This window comes from Poecilia latipinna, unplaced genomic scaffold (genome assembly GCF_001443285.1).
Source record: "Poecilia latipinna isolate Pla-1442-1.1 unplaced genomic scaffold, P_latipinna-1.0 Scaffold644, whole genome shotgun sequence".
Lineage (NCBI taxonomy): Eukaryota > Metazoa > Chordata > Actinopteri > Cyprinodontiformes > Poeciliidae > Poecilia > Poecilia latipinna.
Window position 1 is genome coordinate 171,153 of NW_015113260.1, and position 27,848 is coordinate 199,000.

Genomic DNA, 27,848 nt, shown 5'->3' on the forward strand with positions numbered 1-27,848 from the left:
GAAAATGGCGCAATAGGAAACCAACAGAAGACAGATCCTTATTGTTTTCTCTGAACACTGATATTTCTTGGATCGATTTAAAGGCGCTAAATGTGTGCAAACATTGTGCATCTGTTTAAATCTGAAACAAGGTGTGAGTACAGATCTGACGTAAAATAGCAACTTCCGGTTAGCCCACATTTAAATGAGTTTTTCTGCATTTAAATGTAAAGGAAAGTCTTTCTATGTCAATGTAATTTAAAGCCTCAGAAAGAGAGTCTTACTTTCTGAAAGACCAAAGCCACATATCCGTTACGTAGATGGCACAGGAGAAAAAAATACCAACGGCTGAAAGCACAGCAGAAGGAAGAGAGAAACTTTCATGAAAAACAGAAGCTATAAATGACCTTTTTGCAGTAAATATGCTTGATATTTTTGCTAAAAAAATTTTGTTGGAGGAATGAATTATCAAAATTGTGTTTGAAGGGTGTGATGGAGGCACACAAATCAATTACCCAATGGGGAATAAAAGTATCTGTCTGTCTATATATAGCTAAAAAATATATAGTTCCTCCTCCTTTAACGAGGGTCAGTTTAGTACCTGGAGTTGTTTGTTATTAAAAATGTAACTTTTTTTGTTATATTTCTTTAACGATTTTATTCCATTTGTTGTGTTTGTGGCTAAAGAACTGTGACCTGACACCAGATCTGTGCAAGTTGTTCTCATTTCCTGGACTTATTGGTTCGTGTTTGCTTCTGCCTGTAGTTAGAATCTAAATCTGCTTCCAAGTGCGTAAATAAACAAACGGCTCGTGGAAAACCCAAAAAAAAAAAAAAAAAAACTTGGCAAAGACCACGCTGCTTCGTGAATCCACCCCCACCCCACACACACACCCAGCGATTTAATGCTCTACCCAGAGTGAGACTTGCAAAATCCCAGCTAGCAGAGATTTGCTATACAAGGTGTCACCATGCATCAGCGCCGTCGGGAGCAAAGCTGAAGGAGGAGGAGGAGGAGGGAAAAAAAATGCATATATGGTAAAGTGTGGAGCGACAGCTGCACTCCCGGCTCCCTCTCTCTGCTGATTCAAGCCCCTCTGTTTTACAAAAGCAAACTCAATCTCCCTCAGAATGACATTATAGGGAAATCCATATGGTGAGTGAGCGGAGCAGCCAGATCTGAATCTTATTACGGAGGAATAATGGCAGGTCGGCTCTGCGGGACGCCACGGAAAAAAAACAACAAAAAAAAACGGAATGCCTTGTGGATTGGCGGGTGTGCGTGAACCGCTGGTCTGTGGCGACGTTGACAAGAGAGCAGCAGGGCAGGGCTGGCAGGTGAACGCAACGTGATATGCCGAGGCTTTTCTCTCGCAGGCAGACAGCCGGGGCCGTGTGACGATAGCAGGGGCCTTCTCTCCTTCACTTCACCCCCTTCTCCTTCCCTGTCATCCTTCCACACTTTTTGTTTTTTCTTCTTCATCCATTTCAGATCCACCTCCGTTGCCAAATCCTCTTAGTCTATTGATGACTTCAGCCCACCTCGGGAAAAACGTCTTCCTTCAGTCGTACCTGCTGCTCTGTAATCACTGGGGACTTCACACTGTTGCGCAACACAGAGGAACAAAAGCGATGCCCGGCCCCCCCCCCCCGCACCCCCCCCAAAACCCCCGAGTCGACAACGTGTTGCTTTTTGTGCCACGTTAAAGGTGAATGGGTCATCCTTCAGCTTCAGCTTACTGTCACGCTGTCATGCTGTCAGCGGGGGAACATGCACAACGCTGTGCACACAGTGTGCGCTGGATTGTGCCCGCATACTGAAATATCTGCTCTTCACAACAACAAATGAATGAGCAGGAGATGAATTCAGACGGTGTGTGTATATATAAAACAGCGTGTGAGGAATACGGGACGGGTTTGGCTGTCTAACAGGATTAACTCTTTAGGGATTATTCTGGAAAATGAAGTTCTTTACATCAATTCTTTACATTAATTGTCATGAGCAGACAGGGCTGTCAATGATAAATGTGTTACCGTTTACTTATTTTGACTTAAAAACCTCTCTAGCTAACCCCAAGGTAAGCTAGCTACAGAGACAAGGGTTAACTAGCTAGAGAGACTAGCTAACACTAGTTAGCTAGTTCACAGAAGCACATTACACGGTCTTGTACTGCGGTCAACAATGCAGAGTTTAAAATGGGTGTGAAAAGAGGAGTAAGGAGAGTCAGACTGATGTACTCAGAGGTAAATTTCACTTGTGATAGATGTTTGGATAAAATCAAGGTAGTTCGTAGCTGACTTGTTATGATGATGAAATATCCTTCCGGTGAAGCTCAACATTTCTAAATTAAGTTTGAAGCAAAATTGCTTCTTTAAACCTTCCTGAGGGTGAAAGTTTGGGAAACTAAGATGTAAGGCTTTAAGCTCTTTTTTTTTATGTGCATTTTTCTACATTTCAAGCTTACAAAGTTAGGCGTAGTGATTAATTGTGATTAATCACAGCGCTAGAGTGCGATTAATCTCTCTTTCTCTTTTTCTCTCTGTCTCCTGAATGAAGAGACAAATGCGCCTTTTCTCCTTCTCACTGTTTGAAGTTAAGTCAGTACAAACTTGTATTCGGCTGGGAAGGATTACCAAAGTTATTTCTACTTGCTAAATCTCACAGAAATAAGAGAAACAATATGTCAGATTTAGTCATTAAAGTTGTTGAAGTCAGATGTGTATCTACAAAATGATTACTGTCTCTTTAAGCCCAAATGTTTATGTCATGGAAAACCAATCAGCGACTAATTTGATAAGTTATTTGATATCTACAATATTCTACTTACTTTACTTCTGATTGTCTCATAATATTAATGAAGTCCAAAATTGAAAAGTTTTTTTTTTTACTTTTTGCGGGTAGATTTATAACCATAATTAGTCTGATTTTTGCTTAACTCCAGTTTTACCTAATGTCTAAAAGAAGGATAAAGATTATGGACAAATTATACATCCGCAAACTCCACATAACAGGAGCTTCAATTTTCTGTTAATGATCTCATTCTGGAGGTGGCACAATAAATCTTTAATTCATTCTTTATCAAGAAAACCTTTGTTTATAATTTATGGACTCATATATAGTAAATGCCTGAGTTTGCTGTTAAAAATGAAGTGATTTATTATAGAAATGGGAAAAAAAAATTGCACATATTCAACAGCGATTTACAGCGTCGAGTCTCTGCAATAAAAAAACTTTCTCGGTTACGTGAATATTAGTTTTACACAAGTGTAAAAAAAAAAAAAAAAAAAAAAAAATCCTCAGATTCTCCATAACTCTCCTAAAGTAAAACTTCCAAAGTTCAAAACGATGAACTTCCTCTCACCTCTTACATCATAAAGACTTGGCTGCTCTGGAATCCTGTTTGCATAAAACATCCCGCCGCCGTTTAACCTCAGCCGATGGATCTTATCCGCGGTCGAACAAGATGATAAAAAATAAAGGCTGCATGTCATGCGAGGGGCGGCGGCAGCGCCGCGCAGCCTGAGCATTCATCATATTAATACATGAAGGTGACAGCAGGTTAAATCAAACACATTTGTGCCATTTCTGCAACAAGTCAACCAGAAAATCCTATATAAAGCGCCATAATTAAGCGCAGAGAGGTGCTCCCTGAGGCTTATCACTCAGCAGCAATCACTGAAGTAATGGCCATGACAAATGAACCGGTGTCATCCCGTATATGGGCTAACAAGTGAGAGTGTCCCCCGCTGGGCGACGACATTTTACGACACCTTATAAAGTGACGATATTTCTCCCAGTCAGTCGGTGTGAGCGTGAGGTCACGCGCGTTTCCCTACAACGCAGCACAGGCGGCCTCGAAAATGCCACCACAGACTTTCAAATGAATAATTTTGCAGGCGTGGATCAATACATCTCTGTTTTCAGATAACCCGTTCAATAAAAGCTGTTATCTCCAATAAAGATTTGTTATTGCACTGGATTAACTTCAGGTGTCACGTAACACACACACACACACACACACGGCGAGCTGCTTTGTGATATGTTGCTCTGGTAAATATTCTTGAGATAATCACCGGCGGGCGATTCCCACTGGAAGAGCTGCTTCGCCGCTGCAGGACGTTAAAGTTTCCAACTTCGCAGCAGCAGCAGCTCCTGTTTACGGCTCCTGCACGGTGTGATGATGATGATGATGACACTGCAGCTCAACCACAAACAGAAGAGCCCCTATGGCTGGGAGGGAAACATGACTGCCTCTCACCACCACACTGTAGTTGCAAAATCTCCTTCTTTTTTTTGTTTTTTTTTATCAGCATTGCAGCGACATAAATATTTCAAATTACACTTCAGCGGATGTCGTTTGCTTTACGGCATCCGGTGGGTCTGCGGAGGCATTTGCGGAGCAATTCATCTCAATTTGAATTTTTAATCTGAAACAACAACCTTTATCCGCCGCGTTTCTCACACCTTCTGCTTCTGCAGACGAGCCATAACTAGCAACGATCATGCACCGGCACTACCAACGTGTGCTGCTGTCTTACACGTCATATTTTAGCGCAACAAATAAAAAATATATGTATATATATATATATATATATATATATATTATATATATATATATATATATATATATATATATATATATATATATTGTAATGTAAACATACAGATTCCACTTTTCTCAGCAGATAAAAAAAAAAAAAAAAAAACAAAAAAAAAAAACAAAGGCAGCACATTCAAGCACTTACACCTCTTGGGCGTTTTTACATTTACTCCCAACGTAGCCACATATTTTATTCTCTTTTATTGAGCTTTACCGCGATAGATCCTTTTAAAGGTTACATCTAACAGTGGTGTGGATATAAAACGGCATATAGTTTTTATTTTTAGGAATAGATTTTACTGTTTTATTGCATTTTTCTATTATTATTTAAAACATGAGCGGATGTGAAAAAGCGGCATCTATGGCAAAGTCTTGGGAGTTTGTTACTAAACGGGTTGTGTCGGATTGCATATCAGATGGCGATTTAATTATGAGTTATATTTATTGAATAGCAACCAGACGTTTTTTATGCATTTTATTTTAAAAAAAAGAAGAAAAAAAAAGTAGGTATAGGATGGTAGTCCGGATACATTTTAGTAACATACGGAGGAAAACTAAATCTGTAAATTACTGTGTGTCATCGCCAGAGGAAAACACGGTGGTGGCAGTATTGTGCTGTGGGGATGAGGAAGCTGATCAGATGGATGGAGCTGAATATCAAAAGATGTTGTGGATGAAGTTCACCCTCCAGCAGAACAAAACCAATCAACAACCAGAGAAAGTCTATTTAATCATAGCAGAGGATAATAATGTTTAGACTTTAAAATGGATGTTTGCAAATCTTCTCTAATCTGATCTGATTTGGAGCAATTCTGCATAAAACGCAAACATCTCTGCAAATCTGACGCAGACAAAGACTTTCTGCTGTGACTGCAGCGGCTCCACACAGTAACAACGCAGGAGGGTGAATACATACAAACACAGCACAGTTTTAAGACAAGATGTGGGAAAACAAATAAAAACATAAATGGACATGAATACGTTCGCAAAGGGCTGCATTGAATGAACAGTTGGATATAATAGAAATACGCAGCAGGCGCTTGTCATTTTTCAAGGTTTAAATGTTGAAAATATCAAAAATCTCACAATTTTTCGATAAATTCTTTTTATAAAATCTCATTGCACAGACACGTAAACACCAATACTTTTATTTTTAAGAAAAAAAATTCTTACATACCCGGTATTTCGAAAGGTCGATCCTCAGAGAGTTATGCAGCTGGTCCAGCAATTTGACGAATTTTTCCCTCTGTTGGGATCAGAATTGAATAATTCAGTTTCCACCCAAAGCTCCATGCCAAAAAAAAAAATTATAACACCGCCTGGTCTGTGGTATTGCCTGTCTGCAGTGATTCATTCTTACTTCTTGGAGTAAAATGAAGTTGTTTAGCGATGCTGCCAGACTCGGCTCGGAGCCCGAAAATATTATTTGGGGTCTTGCAACATTAGCTTATTAAAAAGTTTGAATGAATGACTTTGGGAGGCGTGCCAAATAGTTTTGATTTGAAGGAGTATAAATTCCTTTAAGAACGTTGAATGTAAACTAGCACAGGAATACAAAGGTGTCAGAAAAAGACCAGAAAGTTTAACAAGTTTGTTAAAAAAAAATAAGACAACTGACAATTCAGTGGCAGAAAAAAAAAAAAAAACACTCACCCCAAAGTTGGAGGCGGCAAAGCGGTCAGACGCGGAGGCGGTGGTGGTGGTGGTGGTGGTCGTGTGAGCGAAGTAGGCGTTGATGTTGGCGAGCAGGTTGCTCATCACGGCGGGCACGCCGGGACACATGTACTTGGCAGACAGACAGGAGAAATGCCTGCAGAGGAGAACAAACAGCCATCAGCTTACTGTAAGAGTCTCAGAGAGTCGAAGAGAAACGCTTTTATCCTTTGGCTGCCAAGAAATAGACGACAACCACGTGCAGAAATACCGGACAGGAAGACGCACGCAGAGCGCCTTGAGAGAGTCATCCTCATCTCATGAAGCCCTTTCAACGTTTCAATGAATGCCATCGGCGTCGAGTCATATTGGCAGGTACGTAGGGGGAAGCGAGGTTTTCAATTCGGAGGATTATCGTACGCTGTTAAATCACTCTTGTTGATTCTATCGCCTAATGAAATGAAATCGAAACATATTTATGTTTTAGATTGGCCCAGTCAAAGTCCAGACCTAACTCCAATCTTTCTCAGAGTACTTGCAGCAATAATTAGAGCAAAACCTTGTTCTAGAAAGCATTGATTAGATGCTATATACATCTGCATCGAAAAACCATCATATACCTTTAAATATCTGTGGGAGTTTTTTGTTATTATTATTATTATTATTATTATTTCTAAAATATAATGTCACAGCCTCATAATGCATGAAAATGTTCAAGGCAGAGAAACAAGACGCATTGCTTAATAATCCTGGAGCGCTGTATTTTCACCTTCAGACCGCCGACTGTCACAGGATTCATGTTAATGTTCTGAAAAATTAACTTTGCCAGAAGAAGTGGAATGCTAGGAGTCCAAAAAAGTCTCTTCAGTGGCCAAAACAAATCATATCATTAATCAGAGATGTTGTCAAATACTGGTAACGACATGAGGGGGCTGCATAATGCATGAACCAAAACACCAAGAGGGCTGAAGGCTAAAAAAAAAAAAAAAAAGTTTCCTTTTCTTTGTATTAATGTAGACATTCACACAGTGATGCATCTTGAAAGAGGTTTTATCATTCAAACGCTTAATCTTTCTTCCGTGTCGGCTGCTTTTTAACTCGGAGACATTCAGACCTCCCACTGTACGGGGAAGAATTGTATCGCTGTGCAGATAATCAGTCAACCTGAGAGCTAAACAAAGCAAACCGGACACACTCGAGTTCACTGAAGACAAATCTTTTTTCCCATTCAAGAGGCCTTTGTCTTTCTTCTTTTTTTATTGTAACTGATAGCAAAAGGGAGCCCTGAGCATTAAACCTCTTGTGGGGTCATTAGCCCATCAAGGTCATATGTGAGCTGTCAGAGTAGGATGTCAAGGTGTGAAGAGAGTTCAGCTGTCTAAGGGAGGGATTTAAGGTTTTCTCTGGAAGTCAACACCTTCTAAACGGTTTTTATTTTATTTTTGGGACTGGCTGGGAGGACTCAAGGCTGTTTTTGTGCAAGTGGACTGAGGCGTCTTTTGAAGAATTAGAGCAACTCCAAAAGCTGTAATTAGCACTTTTCAACCAATTATCGCCGCTATGTTTCTCAAAGTAACCTGTCAGAGATTTCTACCAAGACGTGGATTCCTGAAGCTAAAATGTTTTAGCAAGAGATATTCAGTGAGATGAGTGGGAAATTTTCATCCTGACCAGCCAGGACTGGTGTGCCCGCTAGCGTTAACGGGATGCGCTAACGTTGACGCTCTCTGGCTCTTCAAAACGAACCCAGGTTAATGGAGAAGCTAATTAAAAGACAGGATAACAGGTAGTTTAGACCGCTACGTTTTGGTTTTTATGTGCGTTGGGTGAAACGGCAAAGGTGGGAAGCGTGTTCGAAATTAACTTTCTATCGACAGGCCTCTGACTTGTTGAGAGAGGAAGTCAAAGCCCCATATCAGCTGGATTGTGCAGGAGTGAACTGGCGCTGAAGCTTGACTGCGTGATGTATTGATTATAGACAGATTTGAGGTGAAAACACGCAGAAAACACCTCTGCACTAAGCATACTGGACAAAAATCATTTTTTGCTACTACGATGGTATACAGGCACATCACTAGACACAATCTATGGAGTTTTTTTTTCATTAGCGGTGACGTTTGAGAGTAGGAACTAAACAGAAAATAAAACCCTTTAGAAAGTGAGGTGTCCAACGCACAAACTATGTGCAACTCTTTATATATCAGCCACTCTTAAGGCCACCAAGACACTCAGGAGTACTTCAGTCCGCAGAGGTCTGCATTTGCTCAATGCAGACTTACTGTCTGGCCAAAGGTAAAGTTTTACGACCGCGTACTTGGTGTTCCAATAATAAACAGCTCAACGGGAAATGGTGTTCACATCAGACTGTTTTGTGTGCGACACCAAGACGATGATGAGGTTGAGCCAGCGGCGAGGACGTGCATCAGCCAGACTGTAACTTTGTGCTGCACTAACAGGCGTATGGCGGCTGCAGGTGGAGAAAAAAAATGGGGGTAGGCACCCGACTTGTTCACCAAGCTGAAGAGTATCCACTTGGATTGTGGGAAATGAAGGAATCTGTCTTAAGAAATGTCTGCAATCGGTACACTCAACTATGAAATGTGGCTGTGCCAGCCTGATTTTTGAAAGTTGATGTGAACATGCACGTCGTCGGCTTGATTGTAAAATTATGGAAAACCAGAGGCATCTCAGAGTGGGTTTTGTCTCTTTTTGGGTTCCCCCCATAACAAAAACTATGTGGGTTCAGGAGATAACAGGAAGGCTGGATGCTCCATGGCAAAGGTTTTCTGCTTTATCCATCTGAACTTTCCAACCTCTTTCTTTCATGAAACACGATAGTTTGAAAAGTTTTCAGCATTTTGAAAATCTCACAGTTGCAGTAACAGTCTACATTTTCAAAGGGTATAAACCGGTGTTTACGGCTAGCATTGAGAACCACGCTAATTGTGCAAAAACTCCGACCTAGCACATTTCTTGCTTTAACAGATAAGTGCACATTAAAGAGTGAAGAGAACAGATTCCTCTGAACAACTCCAAACAATCGTGCTGCTTTACAAGCCACGTGAAACGCCTGTTTAAGTCACATTCATGAATCCTGACAGAGGAAATCCAGTCTAATCATTACAGATAACACCCTGCACCAGAAAATGCAGAGATAATAGTTTCTTTATAGTTTAAGTAAACAACACACATCCGAGGCGTCTCACGAGCCTCCGGCATGACCCGCAGCAACCAAACACCTGAATGTTTGAGACACTGAATGCAGAAAACCGAAGGCTGAGCAAAGTTTATTTTGAGGCTCACGTTTACTCATCGCACGAAAGAGAATCTTTTTTACACAACACCCGATGACGGTTGTAGTACATTTCTCTATAAATATTTTAAAGCGGCGCTGCGAAGCCGGGTGCCGGACGGGAAAATAAAAACAGGTTTCAAAACCAAGAATATCTCGCACACAGTGAGTCATTGCCTCATGAGTTATGTGGGGTAACGATTATAGATTCCCTTCCCTTTTCTGAGTGCAGTCCATGCACACACACCCACCCACACACACACCCACCCACACACACACACGCAAACACAAATATGTTCTCATTGGAAGGCCTATTTAATTACTCTGCTTTCAGCCTCCAAATTACCCAGCAGCACTTGGAGTAAGGCGAGCTAAGAGAGTGATGCAGGGAGAGTGATGATGGCATCCGCCGAATTCCCATGATGCTTTTAGAGCTGGATTTCCTGAGCCAATTTTCGAGACGGGTCGCATTGTGTAACCCGGTGGCTTCCCTGCTACGGTCTTCAGCGGCCAATGAGAACGCCTTCGCGCGGGATATTAGGGTTTCCGACGGCAGGAGGTCAGGGGGAGAGAAATGAGAAAAAGATATTATGAAATGAGGAGTGAGGGTTGGGAGGTGAGGGCAGCTGGTGGGGAGCAGTGATGGAGAGAGATGAGGGATAATGAAGGAGTGCGCGCTTGCAGTTCTTATGAGTGGGTGTGTGGGTGGGGGGAGAGAGAGAGAGCAACTCCTCACAGCTGCTCTGATTTATGCGGCCGTCATGTTAGGAGCGACTGGGAGTCGAGGCTTTTTGATGAAAGCAGAAATTGTAACGGTGAGGGCGATCACGCATTCCCGGCGAAGCGTAATAAACGCTCCAGAGAAGGAGCAGCGATTCTGAACAAGTTTCTGGCCCGGAGCATTAACTCCACCCGATGGAGCCGGTAAAAAGCCCCTCCACCCCGCCCCATCCCCTCACTTCTCTTTACGCAAGAGAAACAAAACAGTCCAGCATGCGTCGAACGCCAAACCCGAAACAACTCCTCCTGCTCAAAAAAAAAAAAAAAAAAAAAAAACTGCACACCGTACCGAAGCAGCAAAGGAGATGATGTATGTTTGTGTTGAAAAGCGAAGCAGTGAATTTTAAAAACATGATTAAACCATCAATTATTATATTGGCTTCGATTTCTATACACGCAAATCCTCTGGGAACACTAAGCATCCTGTTCTACATCATGATGTGAGGGGAAAAAATGTGCAAATCTGTTTCTAAGCGATAGAAAATAATAAAGGTGTTGGAAAAAACTGTGTTTTATGAACAAAGTAAAGTATTTACTGTAAAAAAAAAAACATTAAAATGCTTCAAGATGGACATTTTCTGTGACTTAAGGAGCCGACCAAGTTCTGCCAGCTGTGAACAGGTATCACCAGGTTCTTCGTGTTCTCTGCGTTTCTTGGTTTTGATGACACCGTATGAGTTTTGTATCTGATTAAGATTGGAGGATTCCTGAGATTAATCATTAGTGGGAATGTAGATGCTGCTTGTTTGTGGATATTGTCCTGTTGAATTCTGATGCATTCATGGACCGACAGAAATGGGATGCCTCCGGCTGCTGCGGCCATTTATGTTGAATTTTAACTTTTAAAAATCACATTTCTTTAGACTGCCTATTAATTAGCTTTATTTTTGTTTTATGTCACATGTACACCATTTTATCTCTCCTTTTTATATTTTGTAAAACACTTTGTGGTTTCTGACCTTTAAAAGGTGCTATGTAAGTAAAGCTTACTGATGTACTTGACAGTTTATTTTCTGCAGGCGGTTAGAATATACTTAAGTTTAGAAAAAAAATCTGTTATTCATTATTACATGTGGAATTAGGATTACTTTGGTAACTTTTAGACACATTCATTTAAGAGTTTAAGAACATTTTTACGTTACTTTTGCAAACTTTTCCACTCTTATTGTGGGAAATGAAACAGAAATTCTACCAAAACAGTGATTATTCTGTTTAGTGATATCGGATTACTTATTATTTGTAATGCTGCAGCAGCTGCTCTCATTTCTTGTGGCTATTAATGAGAGATGTTTTTTGTTGTTGTTTTTGTTTTTATTGAGACGGATTAGAGATTGTTAAAAGCAGCTTTGCAGAGCTAACAGGAAAGCCAATGACATGATGGCCCTACAGGGAAAGCAGGCCAATTGATAAAGGAGCTGCTGTGAGGAGAATCAAATATGCTCAGGGTCTAATGGGAAATGGGTAATAAAACTCTGAAACATGGTTAAGTACACAAGGCTTTAAAAGACCTGCTAATGCAACATCTTTAGTCAACCTGAGGTGAGAAAAGTGCTCCATGTTTCCAACATTCATTTGTTTAGTTTTAGCTCTAAAAAACTTTTATTACATGAATTCTGATGGCAGTCCAAATAAGAGCAAGACGTTTCATGAATACTGACTGCAAAGTTAGTGGCTGGTACTGCCTACCAAGTGTTTTTACCAGGAGAAAACTAGAAAAAAAGGCTGCTAACAAAGTTCAAAATGTCTGTCCCTGCACTAAGGATTGAACACTATTCTGAACAGGATTCCCACAAAGTCCTAGAAAGCAATAAAAGAAACAAATTATCATAATTTTAGGCCTTAAAAGGAGAGGAAGAGACATTTACACTTTATATAGAAGGGCTTACGTCACATTTACGTCTTAAATTCATATTTTTGTTCTTTCGTTGCTTCTTCCTTGTAGATGTTTTTCGTTTTAAGAAATATACTGTTGGCATTAGTTTGCTCCATGATGTGTACTTTCAAACTTTTAGCTGTATATTTCAATCTGCAGTTTGTGACAGAAGTAACAGGGAGGTGATATATGAAAAAGGAAATCTGTCACAAGATTAGCTTTCCATACAAATCTACTGTTACACTCCTGAAACTGGATGTACTTTGACTTTAAACTATTTAAATCAAACCAGTCATGCTGTGTTGTTAACTATTTTCATTATAGATGAATATCTTTTTGGCTTGAAAACATTCACATTAGCATTTAGCTAAAACTAGCACCCTGAACTTGCAGGTCTCTACAGTTTAGGTGTTAAAGTGACAAAAACTTTGATTCACATACGTAACAAGACTTATAATAACAATTTAGGTCGTATTTTACTAGATTGAAAGCTAAATTAAGTAAATTAAAGTCTTCCACTTCAACTTTCAGGAGGTTTGAATACAAGTGCTCTGACTAAATAAGAAATTTGATGTAAACTAAAAAATGCAATACTTCTACTATAAGATTCAACAAAACTAAGAGAAGAAACAGAAACTTTTAAAAAAACAAATCATCACAATGGAGGATATTGACGCCAACTTACTGTCATAATTTGAAGGACCTAAATCATCCTTTAAGCTTTCAAATAATGAAAAAAAACCCACATGTGTAGCCACAGTGATGCAGCTGAATGAGCAGCGTAAAGCTCCAGGGAAACGGAGCTTCCAGTACTGTTCTGATCAGTGGTCTGAAAATAGAGGATTGCTTCTAAATTAACTAATTTTATCAGACACTTAATGGTACAGATGAGTAAATGGTCAAGACGCATTACAGATGGCAGAGGCAAACTTTTCAAAGTGTGATTCAAGTCCTCCCCCCACCCAAAAAAAAAAAATTTAGAAAATGACGTACATGTATGACGGCATCAACTCATTACTTCAACAAAATCATTACATGTAGTGTAATGTAATATAGTTAGCTATTGATCAATAGTTAGCTTAGCCATAATTTATTTCTTAAAGTAGAGTTTTTCATGTCTCTTTGTGTTTGTGTGTGGGAATGGAAGAAAAAAAAAAAAAGAAAAGTAAATCGACATTTGTGGAAGGCCAAGGTAACGCTTGATCAGAGAGACAGCCAGAGGGGGAAACGAGGCCGTTAACGGGTTCCCGTGATCGATGCGACCAGGGGCTGGTTTGAAGTTTTTCCCCCTCCTCCACTAACCAACAACTAATCAATCAGACGGACGGAGGAGCTCGATTGTCTCTCCCTGCTCCGATTCTGCTGAGGAGACATCTTTACAGCTCCTCTGTTCCTTCAGCTCTCCTCCCAACGTCCCACGCTCCCCTCCACTCTGCCCGATGAGACAATGACGGATTGACGAGGTAAAAGGCCATAGATCAGGGAGGTACTAACGTCATAGCCTGATAGATGGACTCCACCCCATATCTCATGGCAAATTCGTCCACTATCTCCTGAGACACGTCGTCAAAGTAGACCTTCCACGCGTCGTCCCCTTTCACCTGCGGGATCTTCACCACGCCGCCGCTCTTCACTTCAGTCAGGTAGTGGAACAGGTTCTGTTGAGGAAAAAACAACAACAAGAGAAAAAAAGGTTTGAAATTTTTTGCAACAGAGTTTTCAATGCTAGGCCGGTGATGAGGTTTTACAACGCTACGATTTCAAAACAACCAAAATGTTAATGCGCACTGCCAGTCAGCTGGCTGAAGAGAGGGTTGCTGTTCTTCTCCCTCATTTACAAGAAAGATGAGGAAAGTAAGTTTTGCCATTTGGAAATATTTTCCGGTAGAAATCACAAACTATGTAAATTAGATGGTGTGCTTTCTACGTCTTTGCATAATATATCTGTGTGTCAATATTAAAATAAAAACAAGCATCAGATGTTGTCAAGACTGTAATAGTAAAGATATTATTTCAGCAGCAATATCAATAGTTGTTGTTTGTGGTATATTTATTTTAAAGAAAGCAGTTTAATTATGTAGATGTAGCTTACTTGGAAAAGTTATTCTTGTTTAATTTTTAGTTAAATATCTCAGTAAACATGAAATAGAACAAAACTAACTTGCAAACAACTTTTCAGTAAGCTATTTTAGCTTGTTTTAAGTCAATAACTCCTTCACAATATTTTTTTTTAAAAAGTGCTCATTCCACTGGTCGATCATTTCACTTATGGGGAAAATGTCTTATTGTAAGGGGAACATATCTTCCAGTGGATCCAGTAATGTTTAAAACAACATTACAGAAATATTAATTTAGAACGATCTCCTAAATCTTACTGAAATTTTACTTCAGTCCACTTCAGGTGTACTCAGATATTTACACTAGAAACTAGATAAAAAATAAATGGTCAAATCTTGTGTTTTTGCAGGGATCTCATCTCAGCCCAGGCCCAGCAAGAGTGACTGAACCGGAGCAAGAGCTCAAATTTAGCAGAAACAAAATCACTTCTGCCACTTACCTCATGTAGACACGTGTACTGGCCATGAGGGGGCGCCACGTTCTCCTCCCCTTTCATTTCAACACTGATCTTGAGTCTGATGGCACCAGACACTGCAGACTTGTCGGTCCTCTTATCTGTCACACGTGAGAAAGACGGGGAACGTCAGTGGAAATGCTCTCGAGTTGGAAGGCCTCCAGGTTGGGAACTGAACCCAGGACGGCCGCGTTGACGACTAGTTTCTGTATGTGTGGCGGCTGCTCTACCACCACACCGAGGTGCAGCGCGCCACCGAGTATACGTTAATATGCATTAATATGCAACGTGGAAACAGTCTTGTCTCATGATAGCTATGAGACAAGCTATCATCTAAAGTCTTCCTCATGTCAACCAGAGAGACACTACAGCCAATCAGCTTCAAGGAAAATGGCCGACTGCTTTGCAAGCACCAGCCAATAACATGTCAAGTAGCACTGCACTCGGGTATTTCTTCTTCTTAAGCTGCATTTTAAAAAAATATATTTTTCATATGCTCCATGACAAAAAAAAAAAAAACAAAGGCAAATCTTCCATTAATAATTTAGAGCTACGTTCCAGTGAAAAATTCACAAAAAGAACCCTAATGGGACGGCAACACAAGCACCACTTCTGTGTCTGTGTTTGATTTGTTGTCCTGGATATTTTGCATAACACTCTACTGCCCTTTGTGTTGGTTCTGATCTGTTTGTGGGACTTGTTAACTCTAAAGCAATAAACCAATTTAATTGAGCTGCTGGAAGATATTATTTATAAAAAAGAAGAAAAAAAAGAAAAAGTTTTATTGAAACAGACTCAGTGGATTTAGAAGTAAGATGTTTTATTTGTCATTATGTTTGTAGAACTTAAAACAGCAGTGGTGCCCTCGGTAATAAATAAGGATTTAATTATTACTAATTGAGACTGTTGCTAAAGTCTCAATTGGTCCTTAAGGTGCAGCTTAATTGGAGACAATTGATTGTAGAAAATTATAATTGGCTCTGAATAGTTTTTTTTTTTTCCAACGTAGGTGCTGCTTGACAAATGCTCAATGCAAAACATCCTGCATGAAACAGAAATATAACAAACAACAACAACAACAAAAAAACATTGGGTATAAAATAAAAGAGAAAGGAAAATGGCCGACACCCATCTGACAGCATTTTACAATTTTCTGAAACGCGCTTCCACTTAGCTGTTCGTCTTTTTACAGCTTTTTTACATTTTCGTGAACTTGGAGATGGTAGAGCAAGACAAGAATCCTCTAAAGTCCTACAGTAAAAACCACGTTTTATATGGAAAACAGGCCAGCAAATGTCTCCAGTCGGAGAAGTGACGTTAAAACATCCTTGCCAACATAGAAAAACAAGATATATAAACCACTAAGAGATTAAAATCCAAATCTATCAATGTCACTATGTAAAAGTCCTTAAACATGCTAGAAAAAAAAAAAATAGTGTCATCACAAGCTGATAGCCATAAAAGACATCTCTACTCACAGCTTCACAGCTTTAAAATCTACAAACACTTTGTGTTTCGGAAAGCGTAGAGAAAAACCCCCACACACAAACGACACAAACACACACACAAACGAAGACCTTAAACACGCAACGTTCTCACAACTGCGGGGGCTTGAAACAGCCCTCAGATCTTCTCCTTGTCTAATGGGCCAAATTTCCTCTGGAGATAGTTAGTCAAGAGTCAGGAAAGTGAAACATAATATCACGACAAAGTGACAGAGAACAGAGCTTCAAATGCAAAAACAAAAAAAAAAAAAACTGAATCTCCAGATTGAAGAGGGGCTCAAGAGGCTCAGAAAGGAGGGCGCCGATAGCAGCAGCGTCCTGTTTAAACATTCGCTGTGAACGTTTAAAAAGGCGCTCAGCGGCGGTGGCGGCCAGGGGCCACTGCTGCCACAAATTGCTTCCTTTTAGCTGGAGGGGCAAACAAAGAGAGGCGGCCGCCAGTCATTGGACTTTAATGGAAGTGGAAGAATTCATTATGATGGCGTTTGACCTCATGCATGTGTCGCGTAACAAATGCTGTTGGGCGATATATTGTTCCAGACGTTATTGCGATAAACGATAATATTGTTGTTTTGAGACCATTTATTTTTAAGCGATGTAACGGTAATAGCGTAATAATAACGCGAGAACATATTCTCAAAGATTAATACACTTTAAATTCTATGTCTGGAAGACATTTTAAATATCCAAAATAAATGAACAAAACAGCAAATAAAATGGATTTTGAAGTCTTTGTAAACAAATGTGTCCTCCACAAATAAAAAAAAAAGGAGCCAATTGGGACCAAAACACCAAACTGAAAACTTTTATCCTCCAGTTTTTGGTAGAAAAAGAGGTAAATGATAAATCATGCCGATGGAAATTATTGAATTTGTTTTAACTTATGCGATTAATTGATTTATTGATCATTGTGACAGGCTTCCGTGTGACACCCGAACGGCGATCAGCAGCATCTCCATACGTCCCAATATCACTGGAGCACGTATTTATTTTACCGACTCGATTCAGACAGATCTCGTGCGCTCGCCACACACAGACGGATGTAAAGCGCTCCTCCTCTTTAAGCTTTAGAATACCACATAAGACAAACAGAACAGTAACGGCTTTGCTAACAGACAAGTTGTCCCACTGAACAGGGCGTGCATGCACTGCAGAGTCCATGAACTCGTTACTTGGATCTTTTGCATGAATTGCTGCTCTAATGAGGTGTGGTACATATGGAGGTCATCAGCCTGTGGCTCTGCTGAGGTGTTGCGGAAGCTCCTGTATAATCCAATAATCGCTAAACTGGAAACTTTTCACTGGATCTAAAGTAGCTCGGGAGTGAATCAACACTTGGGATTTCAAAGTTACACTTGTGTGTGTGTGTGTATTAATGGGTCTTAAAGTTTTTACTTGTAAGTTTCCCCTGAAATCTTTAATGTATTTTTCTTTCTACAACAATCCCCTCAAGGCTCAAGTTATCCCTGTTCTTGTGCACCATTTTCTACTTTTTTTTCCTTCCACTCAACTTTCCGTGCTGTCATACGCCGTCCTATAAACAGCCTTACTTATCAATGACTGTCTGCTTGTCAAGCCTCATATCAGTAGGTTTTCCCCATAACTGTGTACGTCATGCAAAAAAATAGATGTATTTCTTAATACATTTTTGTATTAAATGATGTTCTTATTGGTCACAAGTAATTCAAGACTTTCTAGAAATTGAGTTTTAGCGTAGAAATAAAAGCTTGTAATAATTCATTCTGTGAAATGTGAATCTACACATGGTTTTAACTTTTCTCCCCGAATCACTTTTTGATAATATTCTAATTTTTACAGTTTTCTAGGAAATTGTAAAAAAGTATATGTATATAAAAATGTGCCATAGCGTGACAAAAATTGGCTTGAAAGAAAAACACATCACTAGTGAGTAACGGTTACTGTCCTTTATTTTAAAATTTCAAATTGAGTTTGTATTGTTAGTTTTTTTTTCTATTAAATAAAAAACATCTCACTATTTTTTCCTCAGATCCTGTATTTAGAATTGTAATGGACAGCATGTCTCCTGATGTTTGTGAACTTTTCATCTAATGGGAAAACACCGTGCCATCATAATGTCAGCTATGACACACAACTCAAAAAGCAATCGGTTCGTCAGAACGCCGTGTGTTCGTCAGATTAAAAGGCAGCATACCCAGATTGTACCAAACATCCATCTCTCCGCTGAGCGTGCGAACCTCGATGATGGTCTGGCCCAGAAAGTCGTCTGACTCGCGCTTGAAATGTTGCTTCACCCGTGACTTGATGTCGTCATCTTCATCCCAAACGCGCACCTTTATGCGGTCGGTAGCGTTGTGGCATTCGCTGTGGGTCAGAAGACGATTTCACCAGGTTAGCTAAATCGCAATCACAGCAACCGAAACGCCACGCCACTGAGAGTCGAAGCTTTTCAGGCCGGGGTAATCAACAGAGCGAAGCTAAATCGCATGTTTAGGTTCAGACACTGACTGATAACGTTTTAAGTAGTGCAACTTTTAAAATATCCTCAGTTTATTTGGGGTTTGTTTCTTTTTTCAGTTCTGCTTTGCAAACCAAATGTACCACGTCTCCAGAGAGATACAGCGAATAACTGTAGGATCTGGTGATATGAAGAGCCTGTTTTCTGCCATGGAAAGCATTTTGTGTGTAGGTAAAAAAAAATCAAATAAAAAAAAAAAGTCAAATCTGGTCTCAACTGGCTAAGGCCAATTTATCTAAGAAATACACTGCAGTTAAGGCTGCATCCTAACAAAATGTTAAAATGCTAATGGGACATGAACGTGTTGGCAAAACACTTGTCAAATTTTCGTCCTTATTTGTTTTTCTGTAACTTAACTCAGACTGAAACGTTAGAGTCAGGCTCTGATGCTCCAGAACTGAAACCAACAGATTGCATTTCTCTTCGATGACGTGCCGTGTGAGAACGTCACCAGGTGTGGGTAGTAACTAGTTACATTTACTTAATTATATTTGCTTTTAGAACTATTTTCACTACGCTGCACGTTTAAATTTTACTTGAGTAACGTCATTATGAAGTTTCTCTACTCTTACTTCAGTAACATTTCTGGATTCTCTCCCCACTGAATGAAGGGACAAGCGTGACCAGACACAGACACACACCTGCAGTTTATGTTGAAGTTTCAAACGTTTTTTCTTATTTAAAGAAACTGATTTGGAAAAATTTTTGTTTCGCCTGATTTTGTTACATATATGAATGGTCGTCATTTTTGTCCTTACAGATACTAACTTTTCCACTTAACTTTATGTTTTGCTCCATCTCATGATGTAATTTTTAAATGTTAAATGATTGATAATTTCATCAGTTACTCAGCACTTGAATATAGACTTTTTCACCAAACACTTCTTTACTCTTACTTGATACTTGAGTCATTTCTCAGACGGCTACATTTCGCTTTGAATACAATTTCTGGGTAGTCTACCCACCTCTGACTGTCACTGGGTTTATTTTAACTAATCTCTCTCTAGGAGAAGCACAGGCTGCTTGCTGCTGCTGCACTGGGGCCAGAGTCTCTGCTAAGCACACAGTAATGTATCGCACTATTAATCTGCATCCCTGTAGTAAAGGAAAAGCGTTTTATTGGAGCCACCACAGGAGTCTTTTTTACATGCGAGGAGGCTAGCCTGCAAACACGAAACATTCAGAAAATCTCCGTGGTATACAAAAATTGTTTGTCGTAACAGATGCTGCTTTACTGACCAACTGCATGAGGAGAAGACGTGGAGGAGCCTCGCATCAATTTTAAATTAATATTAAAGTCGCCCCCTGTGATAAAAGAGAAATAATTCCACTGTCTCGTAAGACAAATAAATACCCGGTAGGCTCATTGTGGGAAAGAGTTCATTGTTACGCTAAATTAAAAAGAAAAAAAAAAAGAAAAGAAAAAGAAATGGCAGCAAACGACGTCCTAATGAAGACATTCAAAACAAAGCCTTGGCATCGCCTGCGGTTTTCTTGCACCTGTCTAGACCAACCCAGCCATGCTGCTTTGCTTTGCTTTAAAGCGTTAATATTAGTGCTGGAACAGGCCCAAAGGAGAGAAGCTATCGATGCTGTGCTCATGATTTAGGTAATAAACTGGAAATAGTTTTAAGGAAAACATTATTTAACTCAGAAGCTCCTGAAAAGAAATAATAATAATAATAATAATTAGCAGCATGCGCTAAGGTAACCATAGCAACCTTTTTCGATGTGAAGCCAAAGCCTCTTGTTAGGGGATGAAGAGAAATTTCAAAGTCGTTTCCTAGAAACTTGCACACCGGTTGTTAATTAGAACCCAGCAACACATTCAGGTTGCTATGGGGAGAAAAAGTAAAAACACAAAACAAATGATGGACGGGAAGTAATAATGCTTCTGTGTCTACTGCAGGCTTTTCTAAATAAATAACTAAATTATTGATTTTTATTTTCTCCATTTTTCAAGTCATTTTCATTCAAACTATGTTTTCTGTTCATTTAAATGATCCTTGCTAACAATTGATTCACATTCCATCTTCAGCTTCTGAGAAAATGATCAAATAAGAAATAAAATAAAATTATTTTTAATATCATTTTTAATAAAAACATGTTGCGTTAATACTTGGTCAGGGATCTTTTTGTTTCAGTGTGGGCTCCAGCAGTGTTCTAGGGGCAACTCAGGAAGATGGAGGGAAGAAATGAGCAAAAAATGGAATTCATCATTTTTTAAATCACATTTTTTCTTTGTTTTTTTTGCACAGAATCTAATCTGTTTTTTAATCATTACTATAAAATATGCATTAGAATAACTTAAATATTATTTACCATATTTACCAGAATTTAAATGTTATTTACCATCCTCATCTTTCTGATTGGATGCCCGTCAGATTTATCAGATTCACTGTCCTGCTGGTGTAAAAAGATAAAAAAAACACCTAACAGTGCCTGGCCGACTGAAATCAGAAGGTATGAGGCAGCATTCACGCTACAAGAAAATGTAATAGTTATTAAATATTGAACAAAATTCAAGGAAAACATTCTAGAAGTTGATGTTTGTGTACATATTAACATTGAACATTGTCTGTGGTTGGGCAAAGTGGGGTTCCCCCGATCAGAAACTAATGCTCTTTGGAGGGCCACCGCATGGGGAGCCCCCGGGGGCCACAGCGCTGCACTGCATGTTTGGTTTTCAAAAGCTGCAAGTCATAATCATCAAATTTATCAGAAATGAAATACTACAGTGTGGAGTCAATCTAAAAGTAAAAGATTACTGAGATACATTTTTACTCGCCAAAGACATAAACCCACAGCAGCAGCAGCAGCAAATCAATGGAAAAAACCCCCGAAAAAAAACAAACTGAATTTCTAAAACCACAGCTGGCATGCGGCATCGCTCTGCTGGTTAATCATGAAAGAGGAAATAACTTGTTTGCGAATGACTCCAGGTTCACAAAAACAGACTCCTAATCCCGCCGGTGGGGGTCGGATTAGCCGGTCAAAGAAATGTCGCGTTATTAAAAAGCACTCACAAGTGGAACTTTTCATCCCAGACGGGGTTGAGGTTGCCGAAGATGGTCTTGGTTCTGCGTTTGGTCTTCCCCACCTGGACCGTGACATATGGGTCGCTGGATCCCGTCTTATCCTTGGCCTGTAATCCCTGCGCACACATGACTGAACACAAGACAGGAAGACGTCGTATCAACACGCTATGTGAAGCGTCGTAACATCTTTTCATGCCGGTGACATCGCAGATGTAGAATTTAACCAAGTCTTCGGGAAATAATTTGGAAAGTCGTAAACAAAAGGACGACGTAGAGGAACCGGGGCTATTTCCTTCCAGAGAAGGATGAGACGTATAAAACTGGAGTTGGTGCAGATAAAACAATAGAAGAGCTTTAAGGCGCCGTAATTTTTTTCCCTCTCCCGACTTTCTAATAAAAAGTTGCAGTGTTGACCATCCTTCAGCGGGATTTAAATTTCACACAGTTGCCAGTGCCGTGTGATTTTTACATAAAACTCGAGCCGTCTGACAAAAACAGCCGTTTTATGTGAAACGCCATTTCTTCCTTTGTGTGACAGAATGCGGACAATTTACAGCAAGCTGGAGATGACACTGCAAAGTATTTGTGGACCTTTTTTTTTCATTCTAACACATGCAGCTTGGTTTAATAATTCCCCTGAGAGAAGCAACAATAATCCTTTTGTTTTCCACAAAGGCATCATTTCAGTTTGTTGTCATGCCAATTTCATTTCTGCTATAATTACTGACCTCAGAGCTTCACACGGTTCAACTGAGATCAGCCGCTCACCTTACTCAGTGGACCAGCGTATATTTCAAAAAATAAGATTATCATCCAATTTTTTTCTTTATCCAGTCCAAAATGTAAAACTCATATATTGTATGGTTTCATTCCACACAGAGTTGAAAGTTATTGGTGTGTTTTCCTGTTAATTCTGGGGATTGAGCTAATGAAAACACACAATTAAGGGTCTTAAAAATTCCATATGAAAAAAAAATGAATATGGAAATATTCATATAGAACACAATTATGTGGAATACTCACAAAAATACATTTTAGGATCAATCTCAAAGTATTTGATTTTAAAGTCTGCCATCATCAAGCCCAGTATTCTGAGCCCTAATACAGCGACCCAAAACTAAGCAAATTAATAGAAAGTTGAGTGGAAGATAAAAAGTGTGACATAAAGTAAAATGTGAGGACAGCAGGTGAGGACTGTGAAGAAAAACACCTACACAAGAGTTTGGGTTAGATTCACAAAGCACAGGGAGTCAGAGATGGAAGTATGGATTTGATGTTCCAGCAGGATTTGGTACCTCATTACTACAGTACCAACACCTGCTTCAATGAATTTGATTGGCCATGGAACCGACTTAAACACAAAGAACAAACTGTATTTTTCTGTCGGTCTTATGCAATCACATTCCTTGAGAAGCTAAACTTTTTCGGTTTTCAACACCTGCAAGCCTTGCTATCGAAATTCAGAATAAACTACTGAAATATATCACTCTGTGTGAAATGAATCCATATGAATTTGACTTGATTTACTGAATCAATCTAGCGAATGAACAAATTTGCCGAGATGCGCTTGCACATGAAATGCGTTGCTTAAATCAAGCCGGATTTTTAGCGTGCCAGCTGTGTCTTACTGACCTACAATTCACGTCTTTGTGACCCACATACAATAATCAGTCTACCAGAAAGCAGAAGGGGAAGAGTTGCACATTTGGGTTGCTTATGTAACACTCAGACTGATTTCCAGTGATACTAGCACATTTATTTTATTTACTTTTATTTTGGAATACAATAGTGGATATCTCTGATAACAAGACTGTTATCGTAAATCTCTCTGACGCAAGCAAACACGACGCATTTGAAAACTATTCACTTCAATTGTGGGGAAAGTTCCCTGATTTCAAAACTTTGGCATCAAGGTGGATGTTCTAGTGGCCAAATCTCAGACTGAAGAGCGAGCATCGCTTAATTGATGCTACATATTTTTTTTTATTAAACCATCAATATTTTGAAGAAATCTGTTTTAACTTTGGTCATCTAGTTTGATTTTTGCAATATTTTTTGTCAGAAAAGCTAAATTATGATGATCATGACTTATTTTTAAAATCAATAAAAAGGACTACCCAAAAAGGATGAATAATTTTTATAGTGAACATTTCAAGTCAGGGAAACACAGACATAAAGCAGAAACATAAAGAAAACACGGAGTAAAAAGAACACCAGTGCTATACCTCATGCAAAATAAATACACTTTAGCCCTTGATTCAATAACTGCACTTTCATTCATAATGTTATTTGTAACCCTTTTCTTAAATCTAAGCTGAAAGCAGATTCTGGCCAGTGTGTGAGTTCCCTCTGCTACAGTGCGCTTACTGCTGAGTTGGTTCCTGGCTCCAAATAAAGGGCAGTGATTCAGACTAGTAGGTGCAGAGACAGAAAGACTGTAGTATTTCACAAGCACCATAAAAAGGGAAAAAGGACACTGCAGCATTAAATATGCATAAGTCACCGACTAAATTATTCAAGGTACATATATATATCATTCAGCCCAAAAGCTGACAGGAGTTGGGGGTGTGGAGGGGGGGGGGTCTAGTGGGATGGGGGTCTGTGGTCTGATTGCTTCGGGAAATCTCAAAATCAAACGCCTCCTGAAGGAACAGCGAGTCCAGTGCAGAAAGGTGTTAGGACGCTTCAAACTAAATGCTGAACTACTTGTCAGTGGCTACTTCATCTGAATTGTGTTGGGATTTCATCCGTCCCACAGCAGGCGGCAAATGAGGAAGTGCATGTGTTCAAAGTCGCTCATTTAAATGACCACCAGCGATCCTTGACTATGAGATCCAAACATGAACGTCTCACTGAATCACTAAATTAAACCTAGAAGCACCTATTGAACCTCTTTGGATGGAAAAAGCTGTTGTTTTTTTTTTGTTTGTTTGTTTGCTTATTTTAATAAAATTATTTCTGAAAGCATTTAAGTACCGAGGCTGCCTGTTTAAAAAAAGTAAAGCATGGAAGCAAAACTTGTATTACAGGTTTATCAAGAATCAATCATTTAAAGACAACCATCAGCAACAGATAAAATGAACTCATAAATAAACAATCTGATTGTAAAATTGCTACTTGTAGTCTATGCAAACATAAGCACTGTTAACTCTTAATGTTTGTCAGGTAAAACAGAAACTTTTACTATAATCTGCTTTTCTCACTTATTAATTGATAAAATTGGTTTTTAGTTTCTATCTGTGTTAATTTGCCACCTTCACATTTCAGTAGGTGGTATTTTTTTTTTATGCAGAAGCTGAATAAATATACAAAAATAAAACCGGACTCTACATAAAGCATGAATGAAAACGTAATTAATTTGTGTTGACACAAGCAGACTCTCATTGATTAAAATAGCTATTTTTATGGCAGCCTGTTCTATAATTAACATACAACCACTTAAGATTTGGCAAACACAAGGACAACTTGATAAACCTTCCCACTGCTTACTTTGTGTCTTTTTTTTCTTTAAATCACAGCTATAGATATATGAAAAATAAATAAGTGCATCCTGTGCTTCCACAGGTTTCACAAAATGACAGAGAGGACCAATAAACCTTGAGCAGACCAATAACCTTCATCGATCTCAATGATTTTTTAAATTTTTTAAACTTTTTTAACCCCTTCTACAAAACAACTAAGTCAAACTCTAATTAAATGTGCATAGAACTTGGTGATATTGTGTTGGAGGTTAATGACCAAGTGGACAGAGACTCATTAGAAATTAAAGTCAATCAGTATAAAAACATTTTCCATTTCAGATCACTGTTGGTAGTCTATCGGTACAAATACATCTCACTTTTCTGTTGACTGCATGTATTACTGAGTTACCAAACACTGGCAGATATTTGTGCATTGTCCTAAGAAAGCAGGCCCCACCTGTTATGGTGATTTTGGCAGACCACTTGGAGGTCCCGTCCAGCACAGCCTGCTTGGCTGTCTTCAGATGGGAAGTAAATTCTTCTTTGGAGACGTGGAACATCTCCTGGATCACCTCAAACACCTCCGGGCGGTTCTTCTCCCTGATCTTCATACGCTCCTTCATAGCCATGATGATATTTTGAGTCTTGTCTTCTGCCCCATGCTTGGAACTTTTCTCCACAGCCCCTAAAAATTGGTCCAGAAGATTTGGTTGAGTACAAGATCCAATGCATAGTGTTAGTTAGTTTTTCCTTTTTTTTTTACTTTCTCAGCAATCTGATCTGTGCACAAAGTGCGCGTTAGTTCTGGCGTGTTTATCAGATCTAAAATGTTTTTTGTTTTTTTTGGATCTGTCTGTGTGACAAAGGAGGCACATGTAACAATGGCCTCTTACTAATATCTGATAAGAGTGTTATCTATCTGCTGTGTGGTAATGAGCACAGATTGAAGATAACTCACAGTTCAAACTACAAATGGCATTTCTGTACGTGTATGAAAGTGTTCTGAAACACAGAGTTTTAGAACAGCCAGGGCGTAGATAATCCACTTAGAGCATGCGAGCGTTGCTGAGGGGACCATCCCGAAGAGTCACATTGTTCTTACCGGGTAGCGTTCTACCCGGTAACAACAAGGGAGTGCCTCACAACCAGAGCTGATTGGATGCTGTAATGAGCAGAGTGGCTCACACGGTGACACACCATGTATAGGTGGGATTTATTTTTTTTGCTATAATCCAAGAGCACACATTTTCAGTCTTAAAGCAGGATTTCATGATTTTGGTCTCAAAACTTTTAATACTTTTGCTTGCATTTTTATTTTGAAAGCAGGACTTCATGTCTTTCTTCTCAAAACTTGTGACGCTTGTACTCAAAACTTCTCCTCGCGCTCACAGTCTCTGCTCAGACTCTCTGCTGGCTTTTGGAAACGCCTATTGGCACAGTCGCCTGGCAACCTCTCACCCAATAGAATGAAAGCGTTGTACTGGGTGTGTTTGTTTCCTTCTAGCGGGTGAGCCTGTGTGGCTACTATCGATTGTAGCAACTTGTGCCACCCAGTACATGTAGGGAGTTGGTTGGGTGAACAAACTCCTGATTAAGATGTTTAATGTACTACAGAGCAGAAAGCTGATGTCGTGTTAATGCACTGCATCTGATTTTTACTTTTGCAAAAGTAAAATGTTTACTTCGTGGCATTTGGTTACCAAAAAAACACGCTCATCTCCTAGCAACAGATTAACAACAAATATTGTTCTGAAAACATAAGATTTCTTCTGCTCTTTTCAAATACTACTTATCTTATTCTACTTAACAAGAATGATGCAGTTAGTGAATTTTTCAGAAAAGTTTTTTTTTTTGTCATTGGTGGTAAATATAAAACAGACATACAACACAAAAGTAAAAATCTGATTTATACTTTGTGACAGATCGATAGGAAGCAGCAGTGTAGAGTAATAGGTGCCTTCCATGCAGTGCTTTACAGTCACTTCCCTCTCTCGCACAGTGTGACATTGCCTCCACCTCTTTCATAATCAATTAATGGCTTTATAGAACAGAAATTAGCCACAAAGCTGATAAATGCATCTCGGTGAGTCACTCAAGTGTCATCATGAGATTTCAGAGTATGAGGAATTTATTGATGATTAATTATTTTTTCCATCATTATCCAAGTCTGTAAACTGTACAGAATCAAAATCTCTAAATTAAAGGAGAAAATACTCCCATGTGATTATGAGCTTGCCAATAAAAGTGTAAGACTGGCTTCTTAATTAGAACACCTTTGAAATTAGTTTGCACGAAACCAAACAAGCTTTGCCGGAGACTTTGGAGTTGTTGCAGTGTGAATTGCAGTGCTCCCTTACTTTGTAAACAATCCGCATTGAGCAGGTCCTGGCACTTCTCGTGGCATTTGACGCCGCACTCCGAGCAGCGCATGCCCTGGCGGGCGATCCCCCACAGCAGGCCTTCGCACTCGTGGCAGTAGGTGGGAGCGGTCGCCGTCCATACCTCAAAATTGTGGGGTGTAGTTGAGGAAATTGGGTAGATCAAGGCCTGGAGGGTTTTCTTGAAGACATGCAGTTTCTGAAAGCGACAGAACGGGG

At 39.5% G+C, this 27,848-nt stretch overlaps 1 protein-coding gene across 3 annotated transcripts in view; it reads right to left on the bottom strand.

The window, feature by feature from the left end:
- The window catches only part of LOC106954288 (protein unc-13 homolog C), a 135,674-nt gene that overhangs the window by 68,806 nt on the left and 39,020 nt on the right, over window positions 1–27,848 (bottom strand). For all 3 annotated transcript variants that reach the window (XM_015043674.1, XM_015043675.1, XM_015043673.1), the window contains 8 exons: window positions 27,609–27,828; window positions 25,709–25,936; window positions 21,779–21,920; window positions 18,429–18,598; window positions 14,736–14,851; window positions 13,673–13,836; window positions 6,234–6,390; window positions 5,758–5,826 (listed from right to left, as the gene is read on the bottom strand). In XM_015043674.1, the coding sequence (XP_014899160.1) occupies window positions 5,758–5,826; window positions 6,234–6,390; window positions 13,673–13,836; window positions 14,736–14,851; window positions 18,429–18,598; window positions 21,779–21,920; window positions 25,709–25,936; window positions 27,609–27,828 (1,266 nt within the window). The remainder of the gene's footprint in view (window positions 1–5,757; window positions 5,827–6,233; window positions 6,391–13,672; window positions 13,837–14,735; window positions 14,852–18,428; window positions 18,599–21,778; window positions 21,921–25,708; window positions 25,937–27,608; window positions 27,829–27,848) is intronic.